This window comes from Mesoplodon densirostris, chromosome 6 (assembly GCF_025265405.1).
Source record: "Mesoplodon densirostris isolate mMesDen1 chromosome 6, mMesDen1 primary haplotype, whole genome shotgun sequence".
Lineage (NCBI taxonomy): Eukaryota > Metazoa > Chordata > Mammalia > Artiodactyla > Ziphiidae > Mesoplodon > Mesoplodon densirostris.
Genome location: NC_082666.1, coordinates 128,827,204 through 128,854,847, shown reverse-complemented (window position 1 = coordinate 128,854,847; position 27,644 = coordinate 128,827,204). Strand labels below are relative to the sequence as shown.

General features: G+C 38.9%; 1 protein-coding gene across 3 annotated transcripts; it reads right to left on the bottom strand.

Moving 5' to 3' along the window:
* HPGD (15-hydroxyprostaglandin dehydrogenase) lies at nucleotides 1-27,187 on the bottom strand. 3 transcript variants are annotated; one of them, XM_060101475.1, is made up of 7 exons: nucleotides 27,095-27,187; nucleotides 26,674-26,797; nucleotides 23,433-23,539; nucleotides 15,599-15,695; nucleotides 3,888-3,964; nucleotides 1,134-1,297; nucleotides 1-139 (listed from the first exon to the last, which is right to left on the bottom strand). In XM_060101475.1, exons 1-7 carry the CDS (start codon nucleotides 27,185-27,187, stop codon nucleotides 1-3), a joined length of 801 nt encoding a protein of 266 aa, XP_059957458.1. The 3 variants fall into 3 exon arrangements, with proteins under 3 accessions (XP_059957458.1, XP_059957459.1, XP_059957460.1); XM_060101477.1 differs by lacking the exon at nucleotides 1,134-1,297 and having other exon boundaries at nucleotides 101-139; XM_060101476.1 differs by lacking the exons at nucleotides 15,599-15,695; nucleotides 23,433-23,539.
* Nucleotides 27,188-27,644: the final 457 nt, after the last annotated feature.

The following is a 27,644-nucleotide window of genomic DNA, read 5'->3' as shown; positions in this document are numbered from 1 at the left end:
TCACTGAGCTTTCGTGTGAAATGGGGTTGCATCATAATCTTGAAAATGAATTCCCTTAGAAGTTGTGATCTTCATTATAGCCCCATTCAAAGTGTCATCTTCAATGAGTGTTATTAATCCACTGGCAATCATTGATGGGCTAAAAATAAAGGAAACATCAGGGTTTTAAAATTAAAGAATGAGGCATAATTATCACATCATCTTGAGTTATTTTTGAAGTATCTATCACCTTTAACATGTAATAGGGAAATGTATATCATGAAGCTATTGCTACTTTCATTTTTTATTCAATTAGATAACTAAATTATAAATTTAGTGGTAGATTTCCACACCCACCCTTCTGTTATTTTATAGGAAGGATTCATAAATTTATATTTATTATTTACATTGAGTAAAGATTATTTTTCCATTTTTAACCTATCAGTAAAATTTAGACTTATCAGATAGAAATGTTTATTAGAGTAGAAATTTGAAGAATTGTAACTAACATTTATTGAACGTCTATTATTTATCTGCTACTGTTTTAAGTACCTTACATATATCAACTTATTTGTGGACTTTCCAAAGCCCCTGAGTTTGTTTTAGTATTATCCCCATTTTACATGCAAGAAAATCAAGGTAAGTAGAGGTTGATGGATAAGTTCATGGTGGGTGTGGTGGAGTCAGGATTAGATCCAGATGACTCCGTCCTGTGAAACGCCAACTGCTCTAACTCAGACATGGTTCCCCAAACATGTGTGTTGATCAGTTGTTTCTTAGGAAAGTGGTTGAAGTTAGGGGGGCATATTTAATTTCACAAAGGGTATATATGAATATTGCTTGGAATTTAGGCAGATAAGGTATCATTGCTTCCAAAGACAACTAAACATCATCTTTTAAAAAAAGTATCTGATTATGGTTGAAGGTATTAATGATGCATTCTTTATACCTAAAAGCAAAATTCATGATGTGTCAACATATTCTATTCAGAAACCCAGAAAAAGTATTTTTTTTCAGAGATTTTGTCAAACCAAAACTTTGAAGCTTGCATGAGTTTCTCAAATTTAAAAGCTAATTTTTTTCCTTTTGATTGCTTATGTCTAGATAGCACTTTGCTCCATTGTATAAAGGAAGATAGGTATAGTTTTACTTACTCCAAAATTCCATAGTATTTCATCATATCCTTGATATGATCCGTGTATTCTATATATTGTCCCATGTTTTCTTCTTTTTCAATGGATTTGAGGATGGGTGTATTAACAAAGCCTGGGCAAATGGCATTCAGCCTCACACCACTGTTCATGAGATTAGCAGCCATCTGCCAATTGGAAGTAGAAGGTTGCAGATTTCAGGAGTTTTGTAAATGTATAACATAGGATAAACTGATAATTAAAGGTAGTTAAAAAACTGATGTGAAAAGTACTAGACAGCTATCCTTCTAGCTATATAATGATGACAATGGTAAGGCTGACTGGTGGTAGAAACTAAAAGAATACATAACTAAAGTGCTGAACTAATTCTTGCAAGCCTCACCTAATTATCTTTTTTAAAAAATCAATATTACTGGGCAACTCCTGAAAATACTTGATTATCTAAAGCGCTCTTATCTACTGAACACTGCAGGCAGCTCAAGGTAATAAGCTGAGGCTTAGAATTGATATCCCAAGTTTTCTTTGAAATTGGGGTTGTATTAAAGAGAATACTTACTTAAAAAATACTGTTAGTGGAAAATTTTAGGACTTTGATTGATTCTAAAGACACTCAGTAATTTGCACTATCTGGAAGACAATTTTAATTATTTTTAGACTAACCTTCTTTGGCTTTTATTTGAACTATTTATAAAACAAAATGTAAGTCAATTATTTGTGGATTCCATTTGCTTTCTTGCTAAAATTTATTCATAACCCTCCTTATCAATACTTGTGGTGCTTTCAAGGTTTTCTGTGGACAAGCACAGAGTAATAAGAAATTTGAGTTGCCCGATGTGGACTAAGGCCAAATAAAATGATGCTCTACTTTCTTGTTTCAGCTCTTACACCATGAACAAGTGTCCTTTTCGTGGTACTTGCCCATGTTTTTTTCATCTTTGTGCTTGTGTTGGTGATTTTGCTATCTGAAATGTCTTCAAGGCATAGTGCTGACGTAGTATTTCTAAGTGCAAGAAGGCTGCAATGTGCCTATGGATAAAATACACATGTTAGAAGAGCTTCCTTCAGGCATGAGGTGTAAATGATGTTGGCCATGCTAATACAATGCATATTAAATAAGGTGTCATAAAAAAATAAGGTGTCTTTAAACAGAAATATTCATAAAACTAGGCTATGTGTTGATTTTTTATTCAAAATGTAGCCAGAGATTCAAAGGGACTTAACCCTGAATTTCCCCTATGAGCAACAGTTTAGTACCCTCTAATTCAGTGTTTGCAAGTGAATTTATAGAACATAACTAACAAATAATGAGCATCAGCTGTACAGGTGTCCAGTCTTACAACTGTGAATGCAACAGTTCTGGTCTTTACTTTGATTTACTTTGCTTTGTAGTAGTGTTATGTGTTCATTAAAAGTTGAATTAAAGATTAAGTCTCTGCAAATTAAATTAAAATTTCCAAGCAATTTCAATTAAGAGTGTGAGAGCTGCCAGTCTTCCTTTTTGACTGAACATTTACTGTTCACCATCTGCTTTCTCTATCCCTAGCGTTTCTTGTTATCAATGATTTCCTGTTCGTCTGGCCCCTCTCTCCATTTCCCCTAGACTAACCACTGTAGAGGTCTCCCAACTGCTCTTTCCTTTTCTGCACTTGTCCTCTCTCATACATTCTTTCTGAATCTCTCTTTTTATGTCTTATTTTGGGTTTTTTGGCCATGCCACGCAGCTTGCAGGATCTTAGTTCCCCAACCAGGGATTGAACCCAGGCCCTTGATAGTGAGAGTCCTAACCACCGGACTGCCAGGGAATTCCCATACATTCTCTAAAGAGCAGATAAAGAGCAGGTCTTCTTCAAATGGAAATATAATCTTGTCACTCCTGTGCAGAAAAAACCCACTGACGGCTGCATTTAGAATAAAATCCAAGCTCATGACCCTGACTCATAAGCTGCCTTTCGTCTCACTTCTGCTTACATCTCAAGTCAACCACATGCTCCTTTCCCCTTGCTCATCAGGCTCCATTCAAGCTGCCCCCTTTTTTTTTCAGTTATTATAAAAAGGCACTTCATGCTATCAATGTATGTGGTCAATTAGTTCTAAAATAGTTTTCTAAGCTCTGTACACTTTCACCCTAGGTCTCCATGGAGACAGCATCCTTGACAACCCTCTCAGGTAAACTCTGGCTGCACTCCTCCTTCCATTCTCCACGCTCTCACTCATTTTTACCATATCTTCAGGGACAAGTAACACCTAGAGCATACTGCATATTCCGTTTAAGGAAGTCTTAAGTTAATGATTTTTAAATTTGGAGTCAATTTCAAAAAATTAAGGAATATCTTCCCATTTTTTACCCTTAAGGATATTTTTCAGTAACCTTCATTTTAAAATTATCTATTCTAGGGACTTCCCTGGCAGTCCAGCAGTTAAGACTCTGTGCTTCCAGTGCAGTGGGCACGGGTTTGATCCCTGGTCGGGAACTAGGAACCCAAATGCCGTGCAGAGAGGCCAATAAATAAATAAATAAATAAATAAATAAAATGGCTAATTTCATGTTAAAATAAAATAAAATTCTCTATTCTATATTTGGTCCTTTACATGATCTGAAGACTATTTTTAATAATAAATAGTGAAGTAGAACTTAGTTTTCTATCTTTAATCCAGATGTATTGAATTCTGACTCTGTTCCCCTCTACTTCATAGAACTCATGCATCACATATGTACAGAAAAGAGAAAAAGAGACACTGTGGTCATTGTATCCTCACCGCTGCCGAGCGTGTAAATCCAATTATGCCATGTTTGGAAGCACAATAAACAGGCTGTTGTGCAACAGGCATCAGCCCTGAGACAAATAAAAAACAAAACCACTTTTATTAAAAAAATAAGCAGACAAACCCCAATACTTGTTATGAAAATGAATAATTTGTGCCTGTTCCATTTTCAGATTAACCTAGAAAATACACTAAGGTAATCACTGGACAACTTTGCAAAACTCACTAGTCCAGGCATAGTTTATTCCTCCTATAACCTCTACTATACTGTCCAAAATTTATGGTCAGTAAGCTACTGCCTGGGGATGTAGCCAAGAGGGATACATAAGTTTTTCTGCTTCCCTGATGAAGTCAAGAGAAGTCAATGTTATCTAAAACACCAAAAGAATCATCTTGAAATCCTGTAAGTTACTATCTAATTTTCAGTTTTTATGTCTGGATTTTTAAAGTGTATATTCTTTATTTTTTAAGGCTTCCAAATGGCTGAAGGAGTTTAACCTGCTTATGCGGGATCTGGAGAGTATTATTTGTCTTCGTTATAAGTCGGTAAGCATTTCCCTGTCACGAATTGCACTGAACAATGCTGCTAAGTGTTTAAGAAAATTAAAAGTTAACTTCTTTTGATTCTGATCTGTAGCAGATGCCTAGATCTTCTCATCCCATGACTTAGGAAAAGAAAACCAGAAATAAAAATGTTTGATCCTATCTTATTTCCTTTCATAATTATGTACTCAGCAACAGAATTCAAGCAGCTTTAGAATTGGCTTAATTTTCCATTTACACACAATAGTAACTGCTCAAAAATACGATTAAATCCATGGTGTGGAGAAAAAGTGGTACTGCAGCAGGTATGGCATCTTTTCTCCCCTATCTCCCAGCCCGAGGTTACCCCCTCCCCGCTATCAGAAGAAACAAAACAAGAAAAACTGATTTTTCTGTAGTTATCATCACTATCAAGCTTATTTCTCATAGTGATCAATTCTCTATCTCAATCAACAGTGAAACTTTTAACTAGAGCCATTTGTACATCTTGGCTTTTAACTCATTTCTTGAGTTAACACGTTCTGCCATTTTTAAAATTTGTGATTTCTCCAAGGAAGAGCGATCCCTGATTACTTTAATGTTATTAATGTCAAATGTCATGATACTACTAGATGATTCTGCTGAGACGTGGTCATTATCTCCACCCAGCTAACTAGTCCCAGAACCCCACCAATGGTGAGCGTGTTGTACCAAAGTACAGTCATAAAGGTGGACCTTAACCACTCCCTGGGTGCCTGCCAGGTCTCAATATATGAAGTACATTTGCTCAAGAGCAGTTTAAATCCCTGGGAATGGAAGATGACACAGAGTGCGTCCTCACAATGATCTCAAAATATGTAACGTGGTTCTCTTTTTGTTTTGTTTTGTTTTTTCGGTTCAGTAACATGTGTAAGTTAGTTAAGTTTGTCAGTGTCCGTCCACAAGCATTCATGATGCCTCCACAGGGTGAACAGGTGTATTAGGAAATCGAGATAAAGAGAATAAACAGGTGCAGCCAGGCGTTGCTGCTTCTTGTTCTTGTAACTTAGTCACTGTTCTACCTGCTCCTTCAATGTGTATGAGACCAAGGTAGTGGTTGTAGGTGGCATTCACGGACAGCAGGAAAGGCAGAGTGAACCTGAGTCAGAGATGAGCTGTGGACAGCCACAAAAAACACAAGGATGTCAAAGATGAATGAGAATGAATTTCTGTTATGTATGTGGAGGCACCGAACTTCTGAACCCAAACGGGTTCAAAGTGTCACAGCAGCAGAAGAGAGGAAATACTGTTGTGTTGGTTCTGTCTAAGAAGCCAGCTGCAAGACACATACTTTCCTTTAAAGGGAGAATTGCAGATGCAATCAGAATTTGTTTGCATTTTTCAAGTGGCACTTGGCTTTGTGACTCTCGTGGCGTTCCAGTGACATTTTCACTGCAGTCCTGCAGAATGTTTCCTCTTGCATTGCTTTCACTCTCTGGCATTAGATCAAAGGCTGCATAAATCCATTTCAGACATTCAGAAATCAAGCATCCTTTTAAGATATTTTTCCAGCTTTTTGGTATAACTGGCATACAATAAACTGCATATATTTAAAGTGTGTGGTTTGATAGGTTTTGACATAGGTCTACACCCACAAAACCATGACCACAATCAAGATATGAACACAGCCATCCCCTAAAAGTTTCCTCGTGCCCCGTCATCCTGTCCTTCTGACTTTCCCCTCCCCCTAAGCAACCACTGATCTCTTTTGTGTCACTATAGATTCGTTTGCCTTTTCTAGAAGTTTATATAAATGTAATCATACAGTGTAAACTTTTCTGTCTGACTTCTTTCACTCAGGATAATTCTTATGGGACTCATCCATGTTGTAATGTGTATCAATAGCTCATTTCTCTTTCTTCCTTTTTTTTTTCTCTTTCTTCCTTTTTTTTCTGAATGGTATTACACAGTAAGGATATACCCATCAATTGCATATGCATTGCTCTTTTGATAGATATATTCAGTTTGGGGGTCTTATAAAAAGAGAGAATTCTGTTTTTCAATTATTTTATTTAGTCAAGTTGTAGTTAATTTAGTTAAGTAGAGAGTTTTTCTTTATCTCCCCAGTACATGTAGATTTTAACTGTGGCTCCTTATGTTTCAGAAAGGTAAAGATGTATGGGGTTTTGTCCCCAACTTGCCAACTGACTTTCAGTGTAGAAGTTTGCTCTCTCTCCCTCAGTTTGCTGCTTTGAAAAGGGAGGCTAAAGGGAGAGAGAAAAGGTTTTTTTTTTTAAGCCTTTTTTTAAGGCTTTTCTTTTTGACAGTGATTTTAGTTGGGGTGGAAATGTTTCAGAAATCCAACATTTTCTATTGGGTTTCATGATCCATTTCTCCCTTCCAAGTATAACATTACTGCTGTTGTGGTCAACTTCAGTATCGTATTGTTTAGCCATACCTCTGTTACCAACCTTAGACCTGCAGCACCAACATATAATGTTTCCACGTGCCTCAAATAAAAACCTGTTCTGAGGTTAGTAATAAGGGTCAGCTCAGAGAATTGTTCAGGGTGTGTCTGATATGACTCTGGGGACACCACTCACGTGGTAGTTTGTGGAGGTTGTGCCCCACAGAGTTCCTGCAGTTTACAACCTGCACAGCTATACATGGCAGCCCTCCATGGTAGAGGAGGATGATGGAGCAAGAGACTGAGAAGCATGAACCAGTGGAGGTAGGAAGAGAACAAGCTAAGCATCGTGTCACAGAAGTTAAAGATGGGACAATTTTAAGAAGCCTAGAGTGGTTGCTTTTATCATGTGCAGAATCAAAAGAGAATGGCTTTTCTTTGAGATATTAACGTCTCAAAATCACCCATCTAAAAATAATAGCCCTCTTGGCTTCACCTCCTTCTCCAGCTACCTCTCCACTGCTCCACAGCTCACCCTAACCAGGCTTTCCTCTGACCAGTCCAGTCCAACAGATCTTGTGGCGGTTGCCAATGACAGGGCATCTGCTAAGGCTAGGTCTTCATCTTGCTTGATACTTTGCTCAGTAGCAACCAAAACAGTTAATTATGCTCTCCTTGAAACACCTCCCTCCTTACACTGGTGTCCTTCCACCTCACCCTCACTAGCATCTCCTCCTCCTCGACCAGATCCACAAATAGGCCGGGGGACCCGAGAGCTGGTCCTGGTCCCCTCTGCTTTTCTATGCGCACTCTTTCCTTAGGTGACCTTATCCACTCCTGTGGATGAAATTCATTCTCTCCATGTCTCTTTCATTCTCATTCTCTCTCTCTCTCTCTCTCTCTCTCTCTCTCTCTCTCACACACACACACACACACACACACACACACACACACACCACATAATTTTCAAATTTAAATTCCAGATGTCCAGCCAAGATCTTTTACTCTGTCTTGAGATGGGAAATTTAGTTTTCTTCCCTTAAAATACAGTGTGTGCTAATTCAAAAGGTTTTAGGAGTGAATTCATTTTAGAAATATGTGTTTAGTACCAAGTAAGTGCCAAATATAAAGAAAACATGTTTTAAATAGTTAGTTGAAATGTATAAAACCAAGGGGAGGATCACCATTTGACCAGAATGTTATTTCTTATACTACTTAACCATTTAAAAATGTCCTTTTAATTGAATTGGTCGAGACAGATTATAGCACAGTAGTTTGGATTCTGGGTGCCAGACTGGCTGATCTCAAATCCTGAATCCACCACAATGAGCTCTGTTACCTTTGGAGGGGTTACTGCTGTGGACCATGGTGATTTTCCTCTGTGAAATAGAGTAGTAATAGTAGCTATTGTGAGTCCTGAATGAGCTAATTTACATAAAATACTTAAAACTGTGCCTGACACATAATAAGCATTACTATTTGCTGTTATCTTTATATAAATGTAATCATTTTTCCTAATGATGAAACATCTCAAGTCTTATTTATTGTTTTATTTACCTGTTTATCCACATCGTACCTTTTTACGAAAATGTATCTTTTGCACTAAAATGCCACAAATCTGGTACAGCATCCTAACTGGGTTTGGTTTCTGAACCTTGGCAAACCGTGGACTCCTGCTGATCCTAATTCAAAAGTATTACAGAAGTGCATCCATTTAAGAACTATGTATTTAGTTACTTTAAACACAAAGGATATTGACGTAGTATTTTAAATCTGCGCTATTGAGAGCCCCTGGTACAGGGCTACAGTAGAACTTTGATATCTGACCATCCAGATCACCCCATCTGACTTCACAGGGAGCTCTGCCAGGATAGTGACTACAGGCCCAGTTGCTGGAATGAATTTGGATTTTTTAAAATCTTGCAAATTAATTCCCATATGCACAGCAAAATTATTTTGTCTTCATGTTAAAGGATTTAAGAATAACACAACAAAGGACTGAGACCATGAGAGAACAGTCTCTAAAAAAATGTCATTTTGTTTGATGTTGTGAGGAGTCCTTAATTGTGCTTAAACATGGATGCCTTATATTTAAAAAGTTAAGAATAGATTTTCAATACTTATTATTCTGGGCCCAGCACTGCGCAAGTTTACTTGAAGAATTGTGAAATGGCTCTCTCTCCAAAATACAGCACGTGTAATTAGTTGCAGGTTTATGTCTGTCCTAACTGTAGATTAAGAAAAGTAATATCAACAGAGGGAGAAATTCTACCCATGAAACAGAGAAATATTTTCTACAGCCACTCAGGATAATAACACCAAATGGCACCGACTGATGGGATAATTATGAAAAAATTGTTAAATACTTGAAAATGACACATAATTATAGAACAAATAAAGAAGTCATTTGGAAAAGTAAAATATCATTTCCCTTTCCACATTAGTTCCTCTATCTTTAATATTCTTTCTACCTGTATTTACAAAAGATAACTTTAATATCTACATTTCACAGAAGGTAAATCACTCAAAAAGTTTTTGTGCAAAAAACTGAAATCTGCTCAGACGGCAGTTGTACTGAATCCTTAAACATATTTTCTTTTAAATGGATAGAAACTATGTAAGATAGACTATACAGAAGTGCTAAAGAAATTCAACTTAGGAAAGGAAATTGAGAATCTAAGGATACTGATCTTTGTATGATAAACTTGAGTTCAGCAGCTGTGCTAAAAAGCAGGGATCGAAATTTCTCACATTTTCTTTATAATCAAAAAAGAAATGGTCTACCCATCTTTCTGTGGTTAACCAAGCACTTCTCTAATAAGGAAAAAAAAGAGAACTGGTGAGAATCCGTTTATCTATGTTTGTGCAGAAAGTGGACCAAAGTAACTGGTGGACTTCCTTATTAGATGCTTTTCCACACAACAGAACACCTTATCTGATGCTGCTTTTTTTTTCCCCAGTCGCATGCTTGCCATTAACAAATTATGTCTTAAAGTATGACCTGACATAAAAAGTGGCATAAACTTCCACAGAACGACTACATCTTCTGTGATAGAAATCTTTCCAGAAAGGTAACCCCAGCAGCACTTTCCAGGGATTGTTAATTCTCAGAAAGTTGTCCCTAAGGTCCCATCCCAATCCCCCTTCCTAAAAGTTCAGTTGTCCCCTACGCTGTGATCAGAGGAAACCAAGATGAGCTTTCTTGGCCACTCAGAGAATGTCCCTGTGCAAACTAGAGGCTGGTTCCTCAAACTGTGGGTCAAGGACCAGCATCAGAATTGCGGGATCCACCCCAGACTTACTGAGTCAGAATCTGCCTCTAAACAAAGCCCGTAGGTAATGTCTCTCATGTTGAATTCTAGAAGACTATTCATTTTCTTAATTGTCTTTATGGCTACGAAACCCTAAATCTTTTATCCATTCCTCAAAAGGCCAATTTATAAATATTTAGCCTTTCCTACTGATCCCTTTTAGTGTGTGTCTTCTTAATAATTTTAAGCCATAAGACAGCAAAACGGACACCACGAAGACTTTCGCTGGTACTAATCGAGGGAGGTGGCCCACGTGCTCATAGCCGTTGGCATCTGACCAGTTAAGATCCAAATAATGCAGACTCAGCCACTGTACGATATACACTAAAACAGAGCAACATAAAATTGCTTTTATGACTACTGCTAATCCTCACCACCTTTCCCATGTTATGCAGCTTGTTTGAGATGAGTTGTTCCACTATAAATTGCAGATAATTAAACAGACTTCTGTTGTAGGGATTTGTAAAAGTTAAATGTGATATCACAGAGTCGATAGTTTATCACAGTGCCTGGAACTTGACACTTGCTAAATATGTTACTCCCTCTTTAAAGCAAACATATTTGCAGAGGGTTGTACCACCTGATTACCTGAAATTTCTGGTCTGCTGTGACATTCCAGTCCAACTGCTCTTCAGGCCACGTGAGTTGTAAAGCCTTGTACCTCTCATCGTGCTTCTGCTTCACCTATGCCACGCTAACTGGTGCTGACATGCTGATGAAACACTGACGTATAGCTCTTGGGGTAGAAACTTTGCCAGTTACTTTCATAGCCCTGTTTCCCTTCTGTTCATGTTTAACATGTTTGATTAACTTGAATGTGTTATTTAAAGTGGTAACTTTAGCTCTTCTACTGTAACACAAACTAATTACATAGTTGTTGATACAACTTAGAGCTCAAGTGAGTATGTCACTGGGCTGGGTTTAAGACATGCTAAACAAGTTCTGAGATTTTCAAGTATTTTCTTGAGACTCTAATGTTTTCAATTCAGAGCAGACACAACCTTCGGGGTGTCACTCCCCAAATGCTACCGAGTGACTTATTTTTGAGGCATAGCAAACACCAAGACCTCAGTAGCTGAGCAGGTGGGAGCAGGGTTGGTGGGCAGACTCCTCTTCCCGTGATGACTACTCTTCCTTTCCCACTAAGTATGGAAGCAGAATGATCGACTCCTATGGGATGCCTCATGGGAGCAGAGTTGTGTATCTGCTTTAAACCAGACTTCACTCTTCTCTCTTGTTCAACTTTTTCATGTTTGACAGTTAAGGATGGATGTGGTAAAATGAGTGCAGTTTTTTTTTTTTTTTTTTTTTTTTTGCGGTATGCGGGCCTCTCACTGTTGTGGCCTCCCCCGTTGCGGAGCACAGGCTCCGGACGCGCAGGCTCCGGACGCGCAGGCTCAGCGGCCATGGCTCACGGGCCCAGCCGCTCCGCGGCATATGGGATCCTCCCAGACCGGGGCACGAACCCATATCCCCTGCATCGGCAGGCGGACTCTCAACCACTTGCGCCACCAGGGAGGCCCAAGTGCAGTTTTATATATTATGTTTATAGACAAAAACTCGTACCGAAGAATCTATGTGGTTAACACAGCTTGAGACAACTTCCAGGGCTTCCAGGGACAAGCACACCCTTCCCTCAATACACTGAGGAATGACTCTCCACTGTAACTGCTCCTCTGTTTGTTAAACTTATTAATTGCATCTGATACTCGGTCTGCGTCAGCGGTCATTACTCATTAACTTCTCTGCCGAAACCAGTGTGTCAACTTGAGGTTTTACTATGACACTAAATGATTCCACTGGATCTGTGCAAGAGATCATGGGATGGACTCTGGTTGGGTTGACTATTACCCACCATTCCTTCAACAGAGTGAGCAGTAGGGGGAAAAGAGGGAAAAGTGAGGAAGGAATATTTGGAAAACACAGAGGAAGCAAGCATTAGAACTACTCTTCCTACAGATTTGTCAGTTATACCTCATATAAGCTGAGGAGTCAAAAAAAAAAAAAGAATTACTTTGACTCGAGTAACCCCTCAAAGACTTTTTTGGTCATCTGGCGTCTGCCGACATGCTCCAACTTCAAGGGAACAAAATTGTTGATATTATTTCTGAGGAAAGTATGAGGATGTGAGGCGTCTACGTTTATCTTCTGCTACTATTACAAAATCCTGTATTTTTTATCGAACTGATCTCATTAGGGGAAGAACAGGAGCTCTTGGTGAGTGGATAAAATTCAAGACAATACATTTTAATACTCTTTCTGAGATGAGGACACCTCAGTGACAAAGCCCAGGGTCAGAGGAGGGGTAGCAGGGGCTGTCTGGATTGGCCAGAGGCAACAAGGAAATGGTGTAGATGCCACAAGTATGGAGGACGAGCATTATGAAGGTACCCAATCAAGTATAATGGACAGAGATGAACTATTGAACCATGATCAACAGAGTTACCCTGCCTGTGGGGAGGAATATCAGAGGGAGAACCACTTTGCTTTTTTTGTTTGTTTTTTTAAAAATAACTTTATTGGAGTATAATTGCTTTACAATGTTGTGTTAGTTTCTGCTGTATAACAAAGTGAATCAGCTATTCGTATATCTATATCCCCCTATCCCCTTCCTCCTGAGTCTCCCTCCCACCCTCCCTATCCCACCCCTCTAGGTGGTCACTCAGCACCGAGCTGATCTCCCTGTGCTATGCGGCTGCTTCCCACTAGCCATCCATTTTGCATTTGGTAGTGTGTATATGTCAGTGCTACTCCACTTTAGACTGCTCTGCTATTCACTAGACTGTAAGAGTGTCAGAAAGGTAATTCAAAGCCAAAGTGGTCTCCTCGTTGAATTTATATCCATTCATTGTTTTATCTGCACGATTAGAGAAGGATCCACACAGGGTTCCCAATACTGGCTCTGAGATAGGTAAGAAGAACATTCACACCCAGGATGGGTGCTGTGACAAAGCAAGCTCTTAGCCAAGAAAGCCAAGTGGACATCTAATTGTGATCCCTGAATTACTCTTCTCTGTGGCATGTTTGGACTTGTGATGTTGGTAAGCTCCCCAGATGGTTCCAGGGCTTTACTCTCTGTGTGTCAAATGGGGCAAAAGCTTAAGCTTTCGCTGAAGGTTTAATAAATAGTCCTGAGATTAAAGTAGTGCCCAGGAGGCCTGAAGATACTAACAAATCGCACTGGCTTAATCAAGTTATAGGTTTCTCTTTCTTTATAATTAGGCTAAGATAGACACAGAAAGAGAGAGAGACTGACAGACTCATAGAGAGAAGAGAGAGAAAATCAAGTGGTTAAGAGTAGGGGATCTCGTATCAGGCTGCTAGCATGAGAACTGCAGCTCCCCCGCTTCCCTGCATGGAGGCTTGTTCAAGAAACCTAAACTCCCCAGGCTAGGTTCCCTTATCTGCAAGATGAAGATTATAGAATCTACTTCACTGTGCTGTTGAGAGTGTTAAATGAGAGAACACATAAGCAGTGTTTAAAAGAGCATCATGAGCGCTCAGTGAAAGTTAATTGTTATATATATTTAAATATCTTTATTGGATAAAAGGCAGTACCACCCTGCATTTCTCTATTCATGCTCTTTGGGGCAAGTAAGCCTCTTCCAGTACAGAGGCTCTCCCAGAGAGTCCTATATTGATTCAACTCTGAGGCCTTCTCTCTTTCCTGAGATTGAAATCAGTGCCTCCAGTGATACAAGGTCAAGAGTCTCCTGGTATGGTGTTCTCCAAGTGTCACCAGCCCCCTTAACTTTAAGAGAGAATTCATGGAATTATGTCTTAATCACCACCTTAGGTTCTTTTGTACATTTATATTTGTATTAAACTATTAAATATTTCTTCTTAATTCTCCAATCATTTATATATTTTTTCTTACGATTTCATTTCAAAATAGTGTAGATTTAGCCGTGACAATTTGCCTTTTGGGTTCCAGCCTCTGAGAATCTAAACTTCAGCCCTCTCTGGGGCTGAATATCTCTTTTGAGTATTGCCCATGCTTTCACCTTTTAATGTACTCTTGGACTTGAAATGTTATAATTTATAAGTAGATGACATGTTAGGAAAAATAACCAGATTACCCTGAACAATTTATAGACCTAGGGCTATAATAACTCTAGGGATGGCATTTTTGTCTTGAAGCAACTCAGAAAATGAGATGCGGGTTTATTTTTGAGAACTTCTGAAGAGGGAGATGTCTAAGTTTCCACCCGTGCTAAGTTCACAGTGGTTTAAAGACCATCTGGCAATGATTCCTGGAGGAATGAGAAAAACGCTGAGCCTCAGACACTAGTGTGGTCACAGGTATCTGCAAACCTGACTCCCCCAGTGCTACTGCAGCTGGGAGGTGGAGGACAGGATGGGGGTGGGGCGAGGCTGTCACATGGGCATAAGGGTGAATTTGAGCGAAAGGCACTTGTAAAACAGCAGGTGCAAGGGAGCACTTTAATCTCTCTTTTCTTCCTGAAAGCAGGACACGTAAAAGATGCTGTCCCCGTACCAGGAGAAAAGAAACGTTATCGCTGGAGATTGGAGTCAAGGCCAAGAGACATCTGTACAGACGTTGTTAAAATAACTTTATCTTTCTTTAGTCTCCCCATAGATTTTAGTTACTTTCCCACAATCTCCTTGCTTTGTTCAACCTAGTTTTAAACACCAAGGCCTTGCCATTTCTTTGGGTCTTCGTTTTCCTCTGGGGGCTCTCAAGGATGTGTGAAAACCTGCATGCTTTGTTCTTGTTGATCTATCTTATGTCAATTTCATTCTCAGTCTGGGCCAGAGAGGCTGAGAAAGTAGAGATCAAGTCTGGCTTCCCCTACAGTATATCCCAACTAACTATATATGCCATATTTTAAAATTAGACACGCTTACTAAAATCACACAGGAGTAGAGATACCTTAACTTTGTTTTAGTCCTTTTTAGTCTATCAAAAGTGCTTTTAGGGCCTCCCTGGTGGCGCAAGTGGTTGAGAGTCCGCCTGCCGATGCAGGGGATATGGGTTCGTGCCCCGGTCTGGGAGGATCCCATATGCCGCGGAGCGGCTGGGCCCGTGAGCCATGGCCGCTGAGCCTGCGCGTCCGGAGCCTGCGCGTCCGGAGCCTGTGCTCCGCAACGGGGGAGGCCACAACAGTGAGAGGCCCGCATACCGCAAAAAAAAAAAAAAAAAAAAAAGTGCTTTTACATGTTCTACTGCTTAGGAATCTCACAATAACCTTTGACAAATAGCAACTCTGGGAAACTATCTATACTTTTTTAAAAATAGTACTGCAGAAATATAAAGTCACAATTTAAGATAATAGGAATAAACTTAGACTTTGAACTTCTGATATTATACAACAGAAAATTCCATAGAACCAGTAAAAAAAAAAAAAAAAGTAAACCAAGTTTCAATTTCAAACCTGAGTTGATAATAAATACACTTTAAAGAGTTACTTTTGTGGTCCCAATTACCAGTAAGAAATCATTATTAACACGATAATTGTCCTTACCTGCTAAAGAGGACATATTAATAATGACGCCACCTTCACCTCCATTTTGCTTGCTCATGTAATCCAAACCCAGGTAGGTTCCACTGATGACAGAAACCTAGTCCAGGGGCAGAAATGGGAAAAGCAACAGAGCTATTATACTCTGTTAAAGGGTATAGCTCTGATAAAGAGCTATTATACTTTATCATACTTTATCATATGGTCACACACCAAAGTTTTTATTGCTATCCCAGACACCGAGGGAGACTCCTGCACATGTTATCAGTGAAAGGTTTTGAAGTGGCTGTGTTTTTTAAATGCATTGACTGGATTCTCTTTTATTTGCCTAAACTTGTAGAGCTCATCACATCTCTGCAAAACTTCACTTAGTTGCCTGATCTGAGATTTTATGATAAAGGTTATATTCCAAGTGTCTTGTTACTTTCACTAATCCTCAGCATCTTCAAGAATTCTATATATTCTTTTTCTTTTCTAAATACTGGATACAAAATGTATTCACCCTTCTTAGCACATGGTTCTCTTGCCCAACTATTCCACATCCATCTGCTCTGTTTCATTCTCTTGGATCTTGGAATATGTAATAGTGGATACCCTTGATTTCCTACACAGTTTTCATTTCCTTCTTCTATTTTGCATTTGTATCTCCTTCTTCTGCATGTAATACAGAGGAAGGTGATCTCCCCTGTTTTAGTGCAGACAGTGATTAATCTATTTCAATCACAGAAATCCCATTCCCCTTGCCCGTGACTGGTTTAGGAGCCAAATGTGACCATTTCTGGTGAGACCTGAGAAGCAGTCCTCTGGAGGTGGGGTCTGGGTTGGGGAGGGTGATGGAAGAGGACTCTGCGGAGAAAATTGTCATCACTCTTAAGAAAACCAGGAAGAAATGATTGCGTTATTTCTCATTGCTTCCTACGGGGGCGATGGCTGGAATGAGGTTATATTGATAGCACCTTTAAGAGGAAACCACCATGATGGCTGGCAGATGGGAATGAGATCTGGGAGCTGTGGCGTCAAGCCATCCTGAACTCTGTGTCGTATGAGATCACATAGCTGTTGTACCCAGTCTGAGCAAGGGATTTCTGTTCCTTGGACATACGGTCTTCAGTAATGAAATCACTTAATTTTGTTCATCACGCCTGCAGCTGTCCTTTTGAAAGCTTACTCTGCTTTGCTACTCACATCCATGTATAGGCACCTTTTCGGTTTTATCCTAACATTTAAAAATTAACCACTGTCGGGCTTCCCTGCTGGCACAGTGGTTGAGAGTCCACCTGCCGATGCAGGGGACGCGGGTTCGTGCCCCGGTCCGGGAAGATCCCACATGCCATGGAGCGGCTGGGCCCGTGAGCCATGGCTGCTGAGCCTGCGCGTCCGGAGCCTGTGCTCCGCGATGGGAGAGGCCACAACAGTGAGAGGCCCGCGTACCACAAAAGAAAAAAAAAAGAATTAACCACTGTCAAAATCAACTTGTGACATGGAACATATTTGAAACCTTACATTCCCTTTTAGGTTTAAGAACTCCTCTCCCTTCCAACTCAGACTTTTGAAAGGTGAAAATTTGCTTTCCATATCTTCATTCCTACGTCTCTCATGCTTTACAGCACTGCAAAGAAAATGATACAACAGATAATGAGGTAACGAGTCTGAACCTGAGGGTATATATTGGTGGTTACCTTCTTTTTATTTTAAAAAGTCCTTTTGGAGTTTTTTTGACAAGGATCCAGAGTTGCCTCTCTACCTAACAGTAGTTCTAGCACACAAAAAAGTAAGCTGAAGATTCTATTCACTTAAGCCATGCATCAGTTTGATATTAAGTAGGCTTAGGGAGAATGAGTGAAACCTGCACATGATTCCCTTTACAAAGGAAAAACAAAACATTAATGGTTTATATAAGAAGGAAAAGAATGTAGATGGCTGAAATTACTCAAGTCAGTTAGATTCTGTGTGTTTCTGCCCAAGTCTCCAGCATGTCTGAACAGAATTTCTGTTTATGTGTACTGGCGCTACGCTATTATTCTTAGGTATTTACAGCTTTGCTGACACCTGCTTTTGTGTTTTCAACATCTACAAGATGCAGCCAGATAGAAAATTTGGGAATGTTTTTAATTTTTTTTTTAAAGCCAGATTTATTTCCTGCTTTTTGATGGAGAAGGAGGCAAAGGATCATCTTGCCATCCATTATCAGGTTAAGAACTGAGTAACTTTTCAAATGAAAGGTTTCTTAGGATAAACCTGCAAGACAAAGCCTAAGGTTCTAGCTGTACATATAAGAAATTTTCACCTCTTTTCCTTTACCTTGACAACCTCTTCCATATCCCAGATCATAAATCAATGGAATTGTTAGAAAAACATAGAATAAAAATGTTTCCTAAATATATGTGTGGCCTTTTGGCAATGTTTATACATTGTATAGATTGGGCCATTGTAATATCAAGCATCCAGGGAAAAAAAGAAAACAATAGTTACAGATATGTTCTCACTACAAATACAAAAAAAGCTGGAATCTATAGTATTATTTTCATCCATTTTGTAAAGGTAGTTAAAATTTTGTATTTGACTCTCAAACAAAAAAAGAGGAAAATCCAATGTCTACTTTTACTTAGTGAGGATAAATGAAAATTCAATTATTGACAAAGTGATATAATTAACACATGCTTACTCAACATTTTTAGTTATGAAGAGACAATTTTTATATGTAATACTGAAATTGTATAGTATTCCAAATGTTAACATACTTTTTTTTTAAACAAGTTAAAGCATTCTATAACTTAAAACCACTCTCATAAATTCCCCTATCCTGGAAATAATTCTCTAGTAATACAGATAAATGGATAAATGAACTTGTTTAACTCCTCTTATTAGGCATAATGGCTTCCTATTATACACACATATATGTATATATGCTTCTATAACATTTGTGTGTATGTGTGTGTGTGTGTGTGTGTGTGTGTGTGTATGTATTCACTACAGAATTTTCCTAATCTGTCATTTCCTTTATTTAATTTCCCTCCAGTCTGCAGTTGCTTTTAGTTTATTTATGGTTCTAGTGCTACACTGTAATTAAAGCAATTTTTTAAGATTCTGTCATCTAAATCATGAAACTCTGCCTTTCAGGTTTCTTGTTTTTTCTCCAGCCAGTTCTCAAGGGATACTAATATAGATGATCATTTTTTTCCTGAAAACTTTTCTCATCTTTTATTCTTCCATGTTCAATCTTTTAAAATTTCTGCTTATTTAGGGGGTAGATATGATTGTCTTCCCCCTTGCAGAAGGTACTTATAAAATTTAGCAAGATTTCCCTAACTATAACATTTCAATGGGATCTTTAGATATGGCAGAGTAGCAATAACAGAAAGTAGTTACTAATTTAAGGTGTAATCAACACCCTTGGGAGCCGAGAAAACAGGAGTACACTTGACAACACGGTTTCTATCCATTTCCTCAACTCTTCATTAGAGACAGTATAGAGCAGAGGGACCACCTCGTTTAGAAATGAGATAGTGCGAATGAAGAAACTGTAGGTTTTTAGTCTCTGGACAAGAACTGCAATTTACTGAGTGATTGCTATGTAGTAGCACTGTGCTGGATGCTTCATACAAATTATGGTTTATTGACACTTAACCAACCTTAGAGGTAAGAGGATTACCTTCATCCTTTCACAAACTGGGAAATTCAAGATCAGAGACATGAAATAAAAGTTCATGAATTTTAAATTCAGGTCTGAAACAAATCTTTTTTAAAATCCCCAACAATAGCCATCTATTTTGTTTAATTTTTATTTGAATATACTAAAGGAGTCAATATAAGTTAGTCATATGTCCAAATTAGGTTGTAAGTCCCATCTGAGTGGGAATGAATTATTTAGGTTTATTAAAGCTTCAAAAAGTAAAATAAATACATTACCAAATGGCCTTATCAATATTCAGAGTTAAGTCTACCTCAGCCCAATGGCCAGACCAAACTTTGAGAGTTATACAAAGACCCATTCTTTCCTGAACATTCCCTGTGAGCCTGAGCAGCTATAAATAAGGCAGCTGTGTCTGGTTTCAGAGTGAGGAAGCACAGAGGAGCCTAGTGGAAACAAAAGACTGGGAAGAGGTTTACTGTATCTCTCGTGTGGGAAGAGCGGTGAAAGCTGGTGGCAGAAGAATAAAGAAAGGGCAAATTTGCTAAGGAGTAAAAGTGGAAGGACATATATACTGTTCGTTGTACACTGTTTGCAACACTGATGTGTTAGGAAACCATCCAAACATTGTACTGAAACACAAAAATGAATATCCACGTATGCAAAATATCATAGAATAGCAGTTTATTTTTCTAATACACTTTAATTGAACATCTATGTATGCAAAACAATTTTCTGCCTTCAAAGAACTTACAGTAGACTAGCATAAGTTATACATGTATAGAAATAGTTCTAATAAAATTTAAAAACTGACATGCCTTATAAGGATGGTATAAATTATGTTGTATAAAATTTCAGAAGAGGAAAAGATACATGGTAAGGTCCTTTAAGCCGTTACTCTCTGACATGGACAAGAACATGGAAAAAGATGCAAAAGACCACACAGGGAATTGTACAAGGAGGTAAATTACATCCAGAGCAGAGTTGAAAAAAATTATTATACAAACCACACACAAATATTTGCATTATACTGAGATAATCAAGTTATAAGGATAATGATTGGTCAGACTTTTATCTACTTTTGCAATGGGTGTTGTAAGTAGGAGGGGAAGTAACTTGTTTTTAAGTTATATATGGGTAACAAAGGTTATAGCTTGTTCTTTTTATGTAATATTAAATAAATGTCATCAGTCCCTGGAGTTAAGCTAAGGAGTGGCCTTTGTCAGCAGAGTTCAAAGGAAAATAAAGGCCAGCTCCAGGAGAGTGAGTTGTAACCAAACAGGGCAAATAAAATTCCTGTCTTGCAGAATTTTCTATTTGCAAGTAATGCAGGAACTTTCCATTGGAGCAGGTGTTTATTCACCTGTATATTTATTATATTAAAGCAAACATGCCCTCTCTGCTGGATGAAGATAGATACTTCGAATCCTATTACCTCTGAGACAATCTCTTCACTATTTTCATGTTTCATTATATTAACTCTAATCATTAAACATGTTTTCTGACAGCTGATTTCTCAGAAGAAAGGCACAGTAGGTGCCCATTATGAATGCACTGAATATAGGAACTTTATAGCCTAGGGACCACTATCTATAAAATATCTGTAGTTTTACTGATGAAACTACAAATAGTAGTGATGTTCTAGGGAGAGAGCTGCTGTGTTATTTGTGCTTTTTCATTAGCATAGCTTGATTCAAAAAAAGTCTTGTCACGTTATGTGGTTTTGGAGAGGGGCATAAGTTTATAAAAACATGTTTTTAAAAATTCCTGCAGTTTCCAATTGATTGCATATTCCAAAAAAAATATTTTATATCTGACAACCAAAGGATTTAATGAAGTATCGTTCATAATAAGTCAGGGATAACCACCAAAGATTGTGTATAAAATGTATGGTTTTCTTACCAGCTGAAGAAAATAAAGTGATCCAATGGAATTTAAGACAAGAATGGAAAAAGAACATAAACAGAAAGAAAATTTAGTGAACATAAAGTATGAACTAAAGTGGAAGGAATAAGTCCTAATAGAAGAGTAAAAATAAATATGAGTGGCTTAAATTCACAAATTTAAAAAGCATTTGTTTCTAGATGTGATTTGAAAACTAAGATCTCACATTATACTGTTAGCAAGAGACAAAATTCACATAAAAGGTTACTTTCATTTTCAAAATAAAGAAATAGAAAAAGATATGCCTAGGTAAATGTGAATCAAAAGAAAACATAGGGTACCAATATTATTTCTGGAAATATAAAACAAATCAAAAATCACAGGTTGCAAATGGGGCTACCACTTTAAAAAATCAAAGATCAGTAAATTATAATCACCAGCCACTTATGCAGAATTCACACTGACAGAATGACTGAAAGAGGTAGGCAAGTTGACATTTGTCATTTGAGATATGACTACATGCTATTCAGAAACAGACAGATCAAGGAGATAGAAGTAAGCAAAGGAATAGCTGACAGCCAAACCGAATAGAAATATTTTAAGAAAAGAAAATTATAAGCTCTTATCATTTATAACAGAGAGACACAAATAGTAAATTAAATTAGGTATTAACTGAGCAAATTCAATGGTGTCTTAGATATGGATATACCATGATAAAGTAAGATTTAGCCAAGAGATGTAAGCATGGTTCACAGTATGAAAATGTTTCATTTTATTTCACTACATTATTAGCCTAAAGTAGAAGAAAATCATAGAATTATCTCAACTCAGGAACAGCAGTTGTCATGTCTCTAAACATACACACACATACACACACACACACACACACACACACCCCAGAAGATTTTGAGGGACACTTGACAAATAGGTTTTAAAGTTATTTTGAACTATAATGATATCCAGGAACACTTCAGACAAATTTTAGAAAGAACTGGAAGGAGAGTGTTTGTACTTTAAAATAGTACCTTTTGTTCTGGGTCAAAGGATTTTAGGCATCTGTCAAGCTTGTGCCTTATCAAAGTGGTACTCACAGATTCAGCTTTCTTGTGAGGGTAATTCTCATTACTCCTATCAGGTTATTACAGTTAAGTCATTACTCATGAGAATGTCATTTCAAGTCAAACATTTATTGACTAAGCACTATCTTCAAGATATTGTGTTGATTACTGAGAGAAGAACAAAGAAAAACATCACATGGTTCCTGTTTTTAAGGAGTTGGATGTGGTGAAGTAGGGAGCACTCCCTGTGCATTTATACACACACAGCTGCCCCTCTGTACTTTACATGTGCCTGCTTTGCAAGACTAGTAAGAAAGACCTTACCAAAAACTGGGTGACCCCATGCCCCGCCCAGCTCTGACATTTGGCTTTAGCTAAAGTTTGTTACTAAACCCCAATATCTTATGTCAAGTCTGTTTATAAAATAAGATAATCAGCAAGCTTATGATACAACGAATAAAACAAATTTTATTTCCTTATTCTACATGTTTACAATTCAAGGAAGAGCTAAATAATCATCGAACATTATGGGAATTACACACACGCATGCACACACACACGCATGCACACACACACCGGCATTCAAGATAAAAATCTTAATAATTACAGAGTCCAACAGTCACTTTAGCCTTGTTTTCTGTTATAGTCCTGGAATTAAGATTTATTTTTTAAGTACATAAGTTAAGCCAGGGGTTGGAATTTTTTTTTCTATAAAGAATCAGATGGTAAACATTTCAGGCATTGCACATCATAGGGCCTCTTCACAATTATTCGATTCTACCACGGTAGCATGAAAGTAACCAGAGACAACATGTAAATAAACGACCTTGGCTGTGTTCCAGTGAAACTTTATAGACACTGAAATTTGAATTTTGTATATTCATATATTTCTTTTTTTTCTTCTTTTTCTTATTTTTTCAACTGTTAAAACATGTAAAGCCCATTTTTAGCTTGCAGGTCACAAAAACAGGTGGCAGGCTCATTTGGCCTGAGGGCCACAGTTTGCCAACTCCTAAGTTATACAGTAAAAGATGTTTTTTTCTCATATTTCCTTTTAATATTTTAAGACAGATTTATTTTCATAATTGAAAACCTCAAATGTCTTCCTATTTGTAAAAGGAAATGCTTTTTTCCCCAGCTTTTTATAACTTGCCTTTTTCTACATTGTAGGTCACTGTATTGTTTCCATGAAAAAAACCCTTTTTTCCTTTTAAAACATTTTATTAAGTAATTGTAGACCATGAACATGGCTAAGACAGCTTACCAAATTAATTTGCAGAGTTTTTTCCCAGTTTTTCTCATTATTCACTCCAGCATTATTCACCAAAATGTCCAGTTTTCCAAAGTGGTCTACAACTTTCCTAAAAGTATCTAATAAAACAAAAAGAAAAAAGACATCATAGATACGTTCTTATTTTGCACAGACACATTTATCACAGTCTATGCCCTGAAATGAGGTTTTAATTCATCCACGCTTCTCGTGAAAGTTATACCCTTAGACTGTGACTTCCTGCCTTGCTTCTCAAGTGTGGTTTGTGAGTCAGCAGCGTCAATCAGTATTACCTGGGAACCTGCTAGAAATGCAGAATCTGTGGCCACCACAGACCTACGGAATCGGAATCTTAACCTTAATAAGATCCGCAGATGATTTGTATGCACGTTAAAGTTCTGTAAGCAGTAACTCAGTGGTGTAAACTTTAGAGAACTGAGCATACTATGCTAAGAGCTCTTAGAAGTCAGTCTGGGCAGCCAGCATCTCTGTCCCTAGGAAGTTACTGAAGCTCTGTGGCTTAGACTATGACAAGCATCCCTTTAAAAATAAGCCATATTTTCTTCATAAAGTGTCATATTAAAACAGTTATGTATCCAGATCCGTTATGATCATTTCAGTGCATTTGGATATCCTAGTAAGTCTATGTTTCATTCAGATGATTTTATTTGATTATTGTAACTTCGATGTTTGCCTTTTCTTTTTCTATTTTGACAGCTTTGTATTGCAAGTTTGTATAACAGCCATGTTCAACTAAGGTCAAGTCTGCATAGATTCTGAGGTTTGAAGGTCCCTCATTACATTGTCCAACCACATTTCCAGTCCTTGCAAACCCTCCTTGACCAGTTAAAATTAGGCTTTACCCCTTGGTATTGAGAAACATTATTTCTCAAAGTAGCCTTTTACATAGTTCTATTGTTTCCCTGGGCCTTTTACCACTGGTTCTAGTTCTATCACTTGAAACTATAGATAACAATTGTGGTTATTCTTCCAAACGATAGAAATGCGTTCTTGGGTCTTGGGTCCAACATATGAGTTCCTTGAAAAAAATAGAGCTGCACAAACTTTATATTGATTGAAATAAAAGTAAAGAATTATTAACAACCACCAGACATATTGAAGACGGCATGGACTAATTTGTGAAATGGATAAATTACTATGCAAGTTAACTGCCAAAAATGTTGCCAAGACTTTCTAATATGTACCCCTTACAGTACCTTTTACTGTACTGGAATGGAAAACAACAAAATATATAAAAACTGTTCACTTTTTCAAAGAATCTTTAAAATGATTCTTAAGGTCTCAAATTGATTCCAGAAAAGGTCCTCCCGTAGAAAAGATCTAAGGAATATTATTATTGTTAATTTTTGCATTTCATCTTAAATATATTCTACTCTTCAGAAATCCACATCCACCTTACAGGAAATTAGGTTGTCAAATATGGACGTCTAATTGCGTCTTTACTTTTCTTTCCTCTTTTGGTGTCCACTGTATTCCTTATACTCTGCCCTTACCGATGTATAACACACGAAATTATACAGCGGTGTATTCTTCTTTATAACACACCACTGAATTTTGGGCTCAAGCAACTTACAATCTATTGATAACTCTTGCTGACATTTATATGCTGTGGTACTCTTTGTAATTTGCCTAAACTCTTCAGGTTGCATTTTTCATCTGTAAGTCATCTCCAAGAACTTTTTCACCTCTGTATTTTTATGATTTCAATGAAGTCTCTCTGGCCACATGTCTAAGCAGTTTTAAAAGTTGTAGGCAGCATTAAATCCTGACACTGGAAGAGCCAATGCCATGTTTTCCTAAACTGCAAATAGACGCTGATGTCCAGACAGCATGTGGATTTCTCACGACCAACATGGCTTCTGCTGGTCACTCATCCTGTGCCTGGTTTCCTCCTTCACAACCACTTATCCTTAAGGAATGTGTTTACAGTCAAGGTACTAATTTTAAATACTGGGAAGCAAAACAATTAAGGTTAAATGTCACATGTGAAACTACATAAATCCAGACAGAAATAGCTTTCAGATGATCTATAGGGAATCTGTTCCCTATTCCATCAGCACGGCTGTTGGGATGTGACATGGCTTTATCCCTGATGAAAACTATCCTGTGCAATCAGCAAAACTTTATCCTCCAGCAGCTAGCACTATGTTTACAGGTCTCTTCTACTCATGCTTGTAATCCATGTTATAGGTCTTTATAACATTTTCAGATTTTAATTATATAATTTCCTTTCAAACAATTTCCCTGAACAGCAGTTGCTTTCCTTCTAACATAGAGCTCCATTTTCACTCTCTCACAGAACAGCCCAACGTTTTCGAAAAAACACACATCCACGTTAAGAACAGAAGTACCAGAGTGACTTTTATGAAGATATTTTTGGTCCCTTGACTAAAGGCGTGCCTAATAATTGACTTAGTCTTTCAAAAAAACTTTGTGAAATACAAATATTTTATTTTCCCATTTTTCCCCAGAAAAATATGTATGTTTTTCATATAGATCTATTGGGTTTCTATATGACCAAATCTGTTAATTGTCTACACCAATTCGGTCCCTGATATTTCACAACTAGATTGGTCTATTTTAAGTGAGTAGACGGAAACAGGAAAGCATTGAGGAAAGTCTGGTAGAAGCTTTTCTTCTGCAATTCTAAGACTACAGTACAGCTATTATTGTTTTTAAAGTATCATTTCATAGGGAAAACACCAGAGAGAGCATGTGGTTAAAAGCATCCAGCACGTCTGTGATGACAACCCTTGACCTTTCATTCTAGTATGTTCCAAAGAGAAACACTGCCACATTTGATTGTCATTGGACTCTGTGTCTTCCAGCTTTCTGGGAGAAGTTGTTTGCCATACTCGCCTAGCCTACTTTGTCTTTCCCAGTTCCATCTGCAAGTTCAATCATTTAATAATTACTGTAGCAGCACCGTCTTGGAATACACCAAGGAATCTTGATTACATTATGTGCGGCCAAATCACTAAAATAAAAGGATTTCTCAAGCATGCTTGGCTTTTCTTCCCCCTTAGCTTTTAGGGCTACTGGGACGTCAGAGGAAACGTAACAGTCCCAGCTATCACTTGCAGCTCAGAGGTAGCTGCTCTTCAGGAGATAGTCGGCCGCCCGCCCCAGGCTGGATCTCTGGCCGGGGGTTGCCTTCATGTTGCTGCTTACTCAAGGCGCGCTCCGCGTGGATGGATGGATTCCCCGCCCTTACCTCTTAGCTGTTCCTGATCGGCCACATCGCACTGGATGAAGAGAGTCTTCTGAGGTTCAAACTGCTCATCCAAGGCAGCTTTACACTTTAAACCTGCTTCATGATTCCAATCGACAAGCGCTACCTACAGACAAGAGGAGAGGAATCGAGATCCTGCGCGGCTCTTGAAATAGACCAACAATAAAGAGACCCCAGGACGCTCCTCTTTTGGACCTGAGATGGGGCAGTTTATACAGTTCGGGGTCCCTCCCGGAGCGTTCGAGGCCCGCTCGAGCGCGCCAGCCTGGGCAGCTCTGGAGACTGCACGGCGGGCACCGGGGGCTCAGCCTCGGTCGCTGCCCCCAGCCCCCGGGGGCCCCGGCTGGGGGGCGGGTCTCGGGTGGGCCGGCGAGGTTCGCGCCGTGCGCCCTGCCTCGCTTACCTTGGCGCCCTTGAGCAGCAGCGCCTCGGCGAAGGCTCGGCCGATGCCCTGGGCCGCTCCGGTCACCAGCGCCACTTTGCCGTTCACGTGCATGTCGCCTCCTGAGCGCGGTGGGCGAGCTCGGCGTCTCCGCGCGGCCGCGGCTTTTAAGGACCCTGCGCGCGCGCGTGTGCTGCCCGGCCGCGCTCTCCTGCCAGTGGGCGGGGATGAAGCTGTCAAGCAGCGCCGGGCACCCACGATTGTGTCACCTGGCCCTGAGCGCTCCGGCTCCGCGATCTTTGCCTTCCTGACTCGCAGCCAAGCCCAGATCAGAGCCTCCCCCTCTGCCTGTGGCTGCCTGGCTGGCGGTGGGAGGCACCAAGCAGAAAGGGTACTCCCCAACAAGTGTTCCCTTCAGTGCGCTGAAGACCACCCCGCAAAAGAAGGGTGGAGGAGAGGCTTGAGAGCCTGGATTCCTCCTCTGCGCCCAGGTCCTCCCCTCTCCTCCCCCATCCCCCCCCCCCAAAGAAAAATAAAACCGGGGGAAAAAACACCCCACAAACAAACCCAG

What these genes read in the sequence shown, in the direction of transcription:
- HPGD (XM_060101475.1), bottom strand. Translation starts at nt 27,187, where the DNA reads ATGCACGTGAACGGCAAAGTGGCGCTGGTGACCGGAGCGGCCCAGGGC. An exon ending in TAATATGTCCTCTTTAGCAG is followed by an intron (nt 3,965 to 15,598) that starts GTAAGGACAATT and finishes TATTTGTCTCAG; the next exon opens with GGCTGATGCCTGTTGCACAA. An exon ending in GATTTACACGCTCGGCAGCG is followed by an intron (nt 1,298 to 3,887) that starts GTGAGGATACAA and finishes TCCAATTGGCAG; the next exon opens with ATGGCTGCTAATCTCATGAA.